Source organism: Trachypithecus francoisi, unplaced genomic scaffold (assembly GCF_009764315.1).
Source record: "Trachypithecus francoisi isolate TF-2019V2 unplaced genomic scaffold, Tfra_2.0 Lachesis_group1, whole genome shotgun sequence".
NCBI lineage: Eukaryota > Metazoa > Chordata > Mammalia > Primates > Cercopithecidae > Trachypithecus > Trachypithecus francoisi.
In genome coordinates, this window is record NW_022681454.1 from 80,686,890 (window position 1) to 80,699,058 (window position 12,169).

The following is a 12,169-nucleotide window of genomic DNA, read 5'->3' on the forward strand; positions in this document are numbered from 1 at the left end:
TGTTTCCTCCCCAGATCCTAGGGATATTAGCAATCAACGGCTCTCAAATGTTTACTCTTGGTTAGATAAAAGCTATCTTCAACTAATTTTTCTTCTGATTCAATTTGTCATTAAATATATTGATTTAAGAATTTACCACACATCTCACTTGTACAACTTCTCCCATGAAAGCATCGAATTGCAACCTTGTTATGTGTAACTGTTTCACACATTCAGAAACCGGCCCCTTCAATTCGCGTGGACCTATCTGCTAAGTGGTGCACAGACTCACCCTCTGAACCCACAGACACGACCTTTAATGCGGGAAATGTGCATGATCCCATACAGCGCCCATCTCAACAATTGGACGCTGGGCATGCCTGAGAGGGGTATGCCTGCCTTGAAGATACGGAAAAGTTTTGTTTTCGTTCCTTCCGCTCCTTAGTGCTTGCGCGGAACCGGCACATCTCCTTTGGACCCGCTAATGTTACAAGCCGCCCAAGCGCGCCGCTGCTGGCCTCCGCCCAGACCCGGATTCCTCTCCCCTCCCGGCGCCCTTTCTCGGGCGCCCGGCCCGCGGCTGGCGAGGGCTCTCTGACCGCTCCGGTGTCCTCGCCCCATTTTACTTCTTGGGTCCCCGCCGGTGCCATCTGGTTGGAACCCTCGGGAGGAACTAAAAGTTGGACGTTACCACCCCTACGCCTCGCCAAAAACTAAACACCGGAGGCTGCCGAGGCGCGGCGGGAGGAAGGCGACGAGGAAAAAGCGAGGACGGAAGGCGGCCCCGGGTTCGCCCCGGCCCGGGCCTCCCGCCTCCCCACCCCGCGCCCCGTGCCGTCCCCGGCTCCCTGGCTCCCCGACGGCGAGGAGGGCCGCTGCTTCCGCGTCGGAGTCGGCCAGGGAGACCTGCGGAGTGCGGCTGCCGCAGCGGCGCGCCCCGGAGCCTGGCCCGGCATTCCAGTCCGAATAGAGAGAGGCAGGGAATCAAATGGAAAAGCAGGAGGCCAAGCCGGGCGGGGAGGGAGGCGGCGCGGCGGGGCCCGGGAACCCAGCCCGGAGCGCTCGGAGCGGCCGGCTCGGACTCACGCGGCGCGCCGGGCTGCCCCTCCTCCTCGCGCCGCCGGCCGCGGCCCAGGCTCCCTCGCTCCGCCACTCCCCGCCCCTCCGCGCTCCCTCCCCGCCCTCCCCGCGCCGCCGCCTCCTCCTCCCGGCCTCCCTCTCCCAGCCAAACTGAAAGCTGGACCCCAGGCCGCCGCGCCGCCGCCCGGCCTCCCCGCCAGCGCGCCACCATGGGCAGTCCCGGTTTCCCCTTGTAAAGATGGCGGTGAGGGATCGCTGCAACCTTTAGACTAATGACTGTCCGAAACATCGCCTCCATCTGTAATATGGTGAGTGGCCGAGCCGCCTCGGGGTCGCGCCCGACTCGCGGCGAGGCAAAGAAAGGGAAGCCCGAACTGCACCACACGCCCGGCGGCTGGGGCGGCGGGGTCCGCGCCGCCAGAAGTTACCGGCCGCCGAGCTGGGCGCGCGGTCGCAGCCCCCTCAGCGGCCGGGAGGGTCCCAGAGCCCCCCGCGCCCGCCTCAGCCCCGGTACATCAGAGCCCGCCCGGCGATCCCGGGGCCCAGCTGCTGCGCCCCCGCCCTCGGGTTGTGGTGGAAGCGGCTTGAGGGAAGGGAAGCGACCGAACCTGAACGTCCCCAGGGAGGGGTGGGGGATAAGGTGGAGGTGGGGGCACCCATCCTCTTCTTGCGGTCAAGTCGGCCTTGTTGGACGCCCAGACTGCCCTCCTGTCATTTTGAGTTCAGTCCTTCAGTGGTGTTTAAAATTCACTTTGCAACACCAATTGTGTATCTGGAGAAATTGGAAATGTAATAAAGCTGTAAAAAAGTGCAAAATAGTGGCTAGAGAAGTGAACTTCAACCTGGTTTGAAAAAGCACCGTAATTTGCTCCGCATGCCTCAGTTTCCCCATCTGTGAAAAAGGGACAAGGGTCTGTAGCGGTAATATTTGCAGGCCTTAAGGGTGGGGCCGACTGTGGGCTTGGAGGAGGTCTCCAGGGTTTTCCTACCTTATCCGCTGTAGACCTAGGGGAGGCTGGCGGGCATGGATACAGCCAGGGACATCACTGGGTTCTGATGCAGTCCGAGCCCATGACGCGGTGGTCATTTTAATTTGGGCTTCCCCCATTGCTTTCCCTTTTTCTGTAGGAAGAATCTCCAGCCCTTGGGTCCCCAGGGTGGACCCTGCTGGCACCTCCACTTGTCAGAGCCTTTGGGAGCTCAGACTGGAGTAAGGCATTGCTGTCCCTTGCAGGGTGAGATGATGTGTGCTTTGCTCCATTCTTTAGACTGCACCCCGCCCCCCTCCAGCCCCCTCCCAAGCTGGTCCCCGGAGGCAACACGTGCTCTTACAGTGCCAGTTTGAGGAAAACCTCCCTAGAAGCTAGTAATACTGGCCCCTAAAGGGAATCCAAGGAAGCTTGATGGAGAAGCCCTGGTGTAAGGTGATCTGGCTGCCCTTCCCCCATCACATAGCTTTTTAAATCTTCTGTCCCACATTCTGTTGCAAGATCAACACATGGCAAAGGAGCATTAAGAAACCTTGTGTTAGCTCAGGGGTGGAATTGAGACCTGCTGGCTTCAGCTTTCAGCACAGTGGGACGTGCCACTGTCACGGCCAGCAGAGCAAATGCTGGGGCCTCCCAGAGTGATAGCTGCACAGGTATTGGTTGGTGCCGGGCGAGTTCCATACAGGGAGTGGATCGTGGAGCCTTTCTGTTTTCTCTTTTTTCCTTTCTCTGCGAGGAGACAGGTTTACTCTTACTCTTGTGGAGGGGCTGCTTGTGAAGAGGTGATGCCTTCTCAGTTTCTCTCTCCTACGACCAGCTTCTGAGGGAACTGTGAATCAGGAGCAGCTTGAATACTCTTTCATGTCTGCTGGTGTGGCCGCAGGCCTAAGGATACTACAGGGTAGTTAGGCTCCGTCCCAGCCCTTGGTGGTGGTCTTGTCCAGCTTGTGTGTGGTTACACCTCTCTGTGTAGAAGCAGGCTGGAAACTTGAGAGCTAGCATGTCCCTAGAGGAAGCCAGCCACCAACCTCCCCCCACCCGCCTCCCTCCCGCCCTCAGTGCTGTTGGGGCTTTCTGGCACACCTGGGCTGAATGTCACAATGTGTTTCAGTGAAACTCAGCCAGGGAGACAGGGTGTGGGGAGGACCTGCGAGGAGCAGGCCAATACTACCCTGAGAGTTGACATCTCGGGTGGAGACCTAAAAAGGTACCAAATTTAGGACCATCACCCAGATGAAGTGAGGAACGAGTAATTCATTAATTAAGGAGTCCGATGTGCCTATTTAGACGCCGTGTCTGGAGAGAGTGACAGAGTTTGGGTTCTACTGTCAGACTTTCTGCGTTCAGGTCCTGGTTCCTTTTTTTTTTTTTTGACAGGGTCTCACACTGTCACTCAGGCTGGAGTACAGTGGCATGAACATGGTGGCTCACTGCAGCCTCCACCTCCCAGGCTCAAGCGATTCTCCCACCTCTGCCTTCTGAGTAGCTGGGACTACAGGCACGTGCCACCATGCCTGGCTAATTTTTAAATTTTCCATAGAGACTGGGTCTCCCTTTGTTCCCCAAGATGGTCCCTAATTCTTATGCTCAAGGGGTCCTCCCACCTCAGCCTCCCGAAGCGCCAAATTACTGCTGTGAGCCACCATGCTCAGCAGGTCCTGGTTCTAACACATGTTGGCTTTGTGTCCTTGAACAAGTTGCCCAGTCTTAGACTTTCCTTATCTACCAAAAGGAGATGTTAATATTGTATTACTTGGGCATAGGGCCTGGTACATGGCTAGAACTCAGTGTCATTGTCAACATCATCTTTCTCATTGTTATGTCATCTACCAGGTGTTTAAGGGACAGTGGAGATCATGCCATTTCAGACCTGGTGGAAGCAACCACTAATATAAACACTGCCCACGTATAGGAAGGCTGGAGTGGGAATCCTTAACCCCGCCCCCTGCTCAGGTCACCCCCCCCCCACCGCCCCTACCGCCCCTCCCAGTCTTCCTTCCCAGAGGAGAAATGATATGAGAAAACTGCTGTCTTTTCACTGGATCAGACGTAAATATTCACTGGACCTTGATTCTTCGCTCAATAATGAATTGTTTCCAGGTAGGTGTCTTACAGGTCCCTTCTCACTGCTTAGCTTCTCTGTGGGCCTCTTACTGACCCTTCCCACTCCTAAGTTTGTTTGGTCCCAGCTGGTTTGAGTAGTTGTAGTAAGAGCAAGTGGGGATTACATTTTTTTTTTTAAGCAGATCGTGTGACATATTTTGAACAGGCTGATATGTGACCAGAAAGGATGTTAGAAGATACCATTTTTTCTGGGTAACAGGAAAAAATGAAGATCTCTCATTGAAAGTGGATTTGTTTCCTCCACCAGATAAGAAAGGACCCGGCAGAGTAGAAACCAAACTTGTGGCAGATACTTCGTGTGATTGAGAACTAAACATCCCCTCTTTTCCCCATACTTCTTGTGCCAGTTTTAGATATAGAAAACTTGGAAAATATCTTCATTTCCTCCACTTACCCACCCACTTGCTGAACTTTTATTGTCCACTGGAAGTTTAGTACTAGTTTCCATTTGTTTTAATTTTTCTTCCGTGTGAATTCCTGCCATGGTAATTCTTGATGAACTTGCTCAGGGCAAGGCAGCTTGGCCACACAGCAATGTCTGGTTAAGATATAGTAAAGCTTGTTTGGCTGGTGTGTTGTAATTTTCATAATGCACTAGCTGCTACCAAGCATGAGGAAATGTCTTCTGTTGATAATCCTCTGATTTTTATCCAGACCAATGGATTTAACTTCCTATATATATTTATGGCCCTGCAAATGGAAGGTTTTTGTTTTTGGGTTTTTTTAAGTTTCCTGTTTGAAGAGCTTGAGGAATTTTCTAAAAGGGAAGCATTAGTTAGAAGAAACCAAATGTGACATATCAATGCAAATTGGTCCAGATCTTCTAATCTTACTTCATTTGTTAATAATGCTGTAAGATGTACCTCTGAGAAAATGCCGTGTATCAAATAGATTATGAGTTTTGTTCTGATAAGTGGCCATCTGTTGAGGACCTGCTATGTTAGTGTTGGCACAGACTGTATTCAACTGCTTAATAAATGAATGAGGTGGGTCCCTGTCCCCAAGGGGCTCAGCTGTTCCTTATCTTGTGGGTGTAACATTGGTAAAGATGAAACCATTTCAATACAGTGTGATACCAGCACAGATAGAGGTTGAACAAACTCCCAGCAGCTGTACAGTGGAAAGACCGATTAATACAACAGGACATTCAAAAATATATTCTCATTTGACCAAAGTTGGATACACGTTCTACTTCTGGCTTTTATTTTATATGAGGACATGATTATAGTCAATGTGAGTTAGAATTGAAATCAGCACCATTGGGTGTCTCTCCAGTTAAGCATGAATCTAATGGTGCTTTTGGGCAAATTGTTGTATTTCTGGGGACCTTCGTTTTTCTCATCTTCTAAAACTGATTTTCTGTTTTTGGTCATGAAAAGCTTCTTAGTAGAATTTCTTAGATAAAGCCTTTATGAAAATCTGCACCTCTTAATTGGTTAGCAACCACTTCGTTACCTAACTGCCTTGTTTAAAACTGCATTAAACTTATGAGATATTAGCATTTTAGCATCTGTAGAACAGCCTCAGGATAATTTTTGACACCAGTTTGAGTGCCAGATTTTAGTTCTTTTAAATAAATGAAGTAGGCTGGCCATGGTGGCTCACTGGTAATACCAGTACTTGGGAGGCTGAAGCAAGAGGACTGTTTGAGCCCAGGAGTTCAAGATCAGCCTAGGCAACATGGTGAGACCCCATCTCTACCAAAAACAAACAAATAAAATCATGTAAATAAAAACATATACATATAAATAAATGAAGTTATGTTGAAATAAAGGGAAAGTAAATGTTAAAATTTTGAAAGAAAACTAGAGAATTTTTATAGTTTTATCTTCATAACTACTTACCTAAGGCAAGTATTTTGAGAATGGTTGGAAACAATTTTTTAATTATTAAAAAATATGTCAGTCTTATGATTTGGGGGAACAGATATCTTGCCTTTTCCTCTGTTATTGTTATTCATGCTTTCCATTCTCAAAGATAGTTGGCAACTGTAAGTTTAGTTAATGTATCAGCTAGGTGTAAAGTCATGTGAGGGTCTACTCTGATAGTTGCTGGGGTTAGAAAATACAGTCTGAGGTGAGGTGAGTTAATGTTTAAAGAAAAGAAATTCTGTTTTTCTGGCCCCACTGGTCTCATATGCAGAGGTTTATGTTAGGTCGGGACCTGACAATTAGTTCTGCGGATTTTTCTTGCTCTCCTCCAAGAAAACGAAGTTGAATGCCAGTATTTAGTTAGAATGAAAGATTATGATACCTTTTCTGAATAGCAACTTTATGTGCTTCAGTTCACTCATACCGTAAAACCTGTTTATTTATTCTTTACTAAGTGGAATTTTGGTATGTTTGGGTTATAATTGAAAGACATTTTCAATTTTTATTCTCTTAGCAATTTAGAGAAATTTCTCTAGCTCAGATGTCTTTTTTCCCCCCTCCTGGTCTTTCTAGTTAGTGTGAATGGATTAGGGTTCCATGATGGTATTAAATTCTGTGGTATCATCAGAAGGATATTTGGTAACCACCTATCTCTATCACTAGCCTACCCATGAAGCCACCCAAAGCTAACTAGAAGAGATGTAAAAGGTGGTGTCTTTTAGTCTAGTTAACTTTTCTGGTCTAATTATTTTAATGCAGCTTCTTATAACAAACCTTCAATTTTGGTGGAACCAAATGCTGGCCTAAGGGTTTGAAAGGCCTTGGTGGTCTTTAAGAGGAAAGGCCACCCAAAAATCAACCAGCAAAATCTTTTTTTTTTTTTTTTTTTGAGATAGAGTTTTGTTCTTGGTGCCCAGGCTGGAGTGTGATGGCTCACTGCAGCCTCTGCCTCCTGGATTCAAATGATTCTCCTGCCTCAGCCTCCCGAGTAGCTGGGATTAAGGTGCCTGCTACCATGCCTGGCTAATTTTGCATTTTTAGTAGAGATAGGGTTTCACCATGTTGACCAGGCTGGTCTCAAAATCCTGATCTCAGTTGATCTGCCCGCCTCAGCCTCTCAAAGTACTAGGATTAAAGGTATGAGCCACTGTGCCCTGCTGCAAAAACATTCTTGAGACAAACTCTGTATTACCAACCAACCCCAACAGTAAAGGGTTTTTGGAATATTTCTCTTCTGGGACTATGGCTTGAAGTTTGAGGGATGTTTTAAGTGCTGTACATGGAAGTTTACCACAATTCTGAGAATGATTCTTTGTGATGGATAGTTTTAAAATCATGGTGGTGGGACTCCATGGTCCCCAAAGCTTCACTTTACACTCATAGGGCCAACCTTCCTTTTCTTCCTCAAGTTCCAATGCCACTTTCAGAACCCTCAGATCCTTTTAAATTAGCTTAGACTTTGGCTTTTTTTCTGAGTGATGGTGATTTTTAGACAAACAGAAATGTAGAATAATAGAGTGAATACTCGTGTACTCCCCACCCCGTGAAGAAATAAAATACTATATATACATTTAAAACCACCTATGAGTCCTTCCTGGTCTCATTGTCCCTCCACCACTATTCTACATTTGTTGTTTATTGTGTATTTTTATATTTTTACTAGATTTGTGTGCATTCATAAACTAGATATAGTGTATTTTTTCATGTTTTAAACATGCTTTATAATACTAAACATTCTTCTCAGTTTGCTTTTATTGTTTAAATTGTGATTTTGCTATTGAGAGACACATAATCCTAGTTTATTTTAATTGCTGTATAACAACATTTTATTATATAAATATGCTATGACACATTCATTGTAATGTTGTAAGCAGGCTTACAAATTTGTGAGTGCTGTTTTAGTGCAATGAACAGTTGTGAACTCATCTCCCTGTGTATAGTATACACAGTTGACAGTTGACAGTTTCTCTGTGGTGTAAACCTGGAAGGGAATTGCTGGGTCAAAGAAATTAGACCGTCTTCTTTAATAAGTTGCCAGATTGCTCTCCAAAGAAGTTGTCCCAATGTGCATTCCAACCAAGCAGCATTTGGGGGTTCCAATTGCTTCACATGTTTATAGATATTTGATATTGCTAGACTTGATGTTTTGCCAATCTGATGGGTGTGAAATTGTGCCTTTGTGGTTTAAAATTTCACTTTTTCTGTTTGCTAGGGGAGGTTGAACATCTTTTCATGTGTTTATTATGCTGGTTTGTTTTCAACTCAGGGGCTTGGGAGCAGTTTTCCAGGGCTTGAAAGTCAGGATTGTAGTTTTGGTTTTGTCTGAAAACAGGGACAATGAAGAAAGGACAATGAAGAGGAAAATCAAGGAGACCAAAGCAAAAGTCATGAAAGGTAGGGGTGGATTGGAAGATGCAGGCAAAAAAAATGATGACAAGGTAATCACTGTGGAGGGGTGAAAACGAGTAACAAAAAAATAATAGAGTAGCACTGAGAAGATATCTTGAATTTTGATAGTAAATTCAGGAGACCTTCCTGTGCCAGCCAGGCCTTGGTCGAGCCACATTTGCTTGGTTTAATTGAAATTGGCTTTAGTGAAAATTGTGTCTGGGGCCTGTCCTGGTGAGAACAGCAGCAAAACTGGACTTGCGGAGTTTTCCTGTTTACCCAGTTGCTTTTTCAAGTTCTTTTAGAAAGGCATTGTGAAATGATGGTTATCTTCCTAAAATACATTTCTTTGTCCTTCAGGTTAGGTACACAGTGCAGGAAAATTTTTATCTGGATCTGCTTGAATATATACTGGTGGAATTACTGTCTCAAATATTTAGAAAGTATTCTCTATACTTCATTTTAATTTTCAGAGTATGACGAGTATTACCTCATTAAACAAAGAAATGTATGGTTTTAGGTTCTTTGGTGTACCAAAGAATGATGCCCACATGTGCATTCTCTTATTAAAAATTTAGACTCGGGGGTTCAACATCCAGAGAGTTTGATTAAGTAGGTCTTAGTTGGGGCTCTGGAATCTGCCTTTTAAATTAGTGTTCCCTCCTCCTTCCTACTCCCTCCACATTCTGTTATAGGTGAGCTGAGGGCCATGCTTGGAGAAATATTGCTTCCCTTGGGTAATAACCCTAGCCTCTTAAGAAATATTGCTTAATAAATTACTCCATGTGAAAGTTTTTAAAAAATGAATGTAAAATTATTTAAGCTAGTAACTTAACTTTTTCTGTTCTTTTTTCTTTTTCTTTTTCTTTTTCTTTTTTTTTTTTTTTGAGATGGAGTCTCGCTCTGATGCCAGGCTGGAGTGCAGTGGTGCAATCTCAGCTCACTGCAACCTCCACTTCCAGGTTCAAGCGATTCTCCTGCCTCAGCCTCCTGAGTAGGGTACTACAGGCACGTGCCCCCATGCCCAGCTAATTTTTGTATTTTTAGTAGACACAGGGTTTCACCATGTTGGCCAGAATGGTCTTGATCTCTTGACCTCGTGATCCGCCCACCTCGGCCTCCCAAAGTGCTGGGATTACAGGCGTGAGCCACTGCGCCCAGCCAACTTAACTTTTTCTTGATATTAAATAGCCAGGTTTTTTATTAGTATATGTTCTAAGAATGGAGATTTTCAGCATTGGCTTTGTATCACATCACCTGTGAAGCTTTTGAAAGAAATTTTAAAAATAATTGAATCACAAAACATTAACATACAAAAAAGCATGAAAAAAATAATGTTATATATGTTTACCTACCCTTCAGATTTAACAGATATTAAAATGTAGCCATATTTGGTTACTTTTATTTTTAGACACATTACCTTAAAAATAACACTAACTCTTTTTAGACTCTTTTACCTTAAAAATAGACACTTATTCACCCCTATCGCTTTCCTTTCTCTTCCTCCCAGAGCAAACCATTTTCCTAAAGTTGGTATGGTGTTTACCAAACATGTCTTATACTTTACTTCGTATTTATGAATTCATAAGCAATGGATTGCAACGTTTGTGTATGGATAAAACTGTGTAGCCTTTTGCAACCGTCTTTACTCAACAGGTATGTTTGAGATTATGTCAACACATAGAGGTCAAGTTTATTCATTCTGACTGCTCTGTAACAGGATTCTTTGACTTAACCATGGTTTACTTATTCATTCTCTTATTTAGGGGCAATTTGGTAGTTTCTACAATATTCTCTCTGGAAACAGTGCTGCAGTGAATGTTCTTGTTTCTGTCTTCTTTGCTCAAGTGTCTTCATTTCTTTAGGATATAATCCTGGAAGTCAATGTGCTGTTTTTAGGATGCGCCCATCTGCAGCTGTGCTAGGTGTGTCAAATTGCTCTCCAAAGTGGTTCCACCAATTGGAGCTTTTTTAACATGCAGTTTCTAGGGTCCTAGTCTCAAGCGTTTCTGACAGTATGTAGATGTAGGTAGTCTGGGGTGAATTTTAGGCACCTGTGTGTGTATGTGTGAGTGTGTATTTTACGTGCCACAGTTGATTCCGATGTGAGCTTCCAAGGTTGAGAAACTACCATGTTAGACTGACAACTCTATGAGGGCAGGAACTATATTTATTTGTATTATTCACTGTTGATTTCCCAGCTGTCAGCACAGTGCCTAGCACATATGTGGTTAGTGCTCAATAAATAAATATTGATAAATGAATGAAGGGATGTAATTTGGTAGAATGGAAGAATTGCCCTGCAGTACAGCAATATGCCTCCAATTTTATTATGCATAGGCATTAGCTGGAGCTCTAGTTAAAATGTAGATTTGGATTCAGCAGGTCTGGGGTAAGGCAGTGATTTTGCACTTCTAACAAGCTCTCTGGTGATATAGATAATGCTGGTTACAGGACCATTTTTAGAACAGCAAAGCTTTGGGAAAAACAAAACAACTTCTATTTTCTATATAGTTGTAAAGTGGAGAAGTTTGGAATTCAAAATTCTGTTTGGTAAATCTTAGAGCCTATTTATCTTTTTACAACAAAGGTAGTCAATGAGATATCGTCTTTAAAGCTGTGGTGTTGGGAGAAACAGGTAGAGACAGGCCCACAGGACTCTTCTAATCAGCGCTGTAGCGGGTGACAGGACAACAGGAAACTGTCTAATTGGGTTCTGAAGTCAGATACTTTTCAAAACGAAAAAGAATGCTCAGAGTGACTATAAAGCATTAATTGATCTATAGGTGTGATCTGAGCTATTCAGGGCAAACTCGAGGTAGGTCACTCTAAGGTTAAGCCACCAGAGGACACTCCCATTTAAATGCAGAGTTTCAGGATGCTTTGGGAACTGGGTTTCTCTGCCTCGTGAATCAGAGGGGTACTATAGTAATGGAGAGAAGGCAAATACAAATAAATAAATAAAAATAACATTCAGAACGAATGCATATTGTATGGTTGGCAGGGTAGGGGTGAATAACCTATTATTTCCAAATTTTTCTTACTCTAGAGAAAAACTGTGGGATGGATCCAGTTGCTTAGGTCAGTGATACTCAAATGTCAGTTTGTCATCATTCTTCATGGTTTTTGCTACATCTGTGTATCACTTGAACTTATTTACTTAGTTTTCCTTAATCTGTTCACCCTAATTTGACCTCATTCTGAAACATCTGCAAAATGATGGGTTTGATGAGCTAGTTTTATGCTTTTCTAATCCTTTTCAAAAACATTATTTCTACAGTTAAAACTGTTTCATACTGGTGCCATCTAAGAGTAATTCCCCTCCCTCCAGGATTCATGGCCCATAGTTTGGGTGACATTGGCTCAGATGAGAGGTTCTTTGTAGTGGCTCAAATAACCGGCTCTTGGGGGAGCACCATTTGTTGAACTGCTTTGTAGATGATGGATCTGGTCAGTGAGCTTCCTTGGGAGGCAGGTGAGCACATGGCTGAGATCTGGTTGGACTTTCTATACCACTGTTGATTGGGTATGAGAGCTTGATGTTCTCTACCCTTGTAAAGACATGCTTCTTATCCATAGCCTGTGGGTGATGAGAGAACTTACCTTCCTGGGTTATTGTGGGGCTTAACCAGAGAGATTGATGTTTAGTGCTTAGCCTGTTGCCTGGGCATTGCATTACCACTTTCTTCCAGTGCCCTTCTTGTTTTCACTAGTGAAAGAGTCCACGAAACACTGTAG

The 12,169-nt window shown here is 44.6% G+C and overlaps 1 protein-coding gene across 2 annotated transcripts in view; it reads left to right on the top strand.

The window, feature by feature from the left end:
* Positions 1–1,151: 1,151 nt before the first annotated feature.
* Positions 1,152–12,169, top strand: part of USP46 (ubiquitin specific peptidase 46) — a 69,284-nt gene continuing 58,266 nt past the window's right edge. Inside the window, exon 1 of one of the 2 annotated variants that reach the window (XM_033214698.1) lies at positions 1,152–1,367. In XM_033214698.1, coding sequence (XP_033070589.1) covers positions 1,332–1,367 — 36 coding nt within the window. In that variant the 5' untranslated portion in view covers positions 1,152–1,331. Of the gene's footprint in view, positions 1,368–3,676; positions 4,149–12,169 lie in introns of those variants that run through there. The other variant, XM_033214699.1, reaches the window with a different exon arrangement.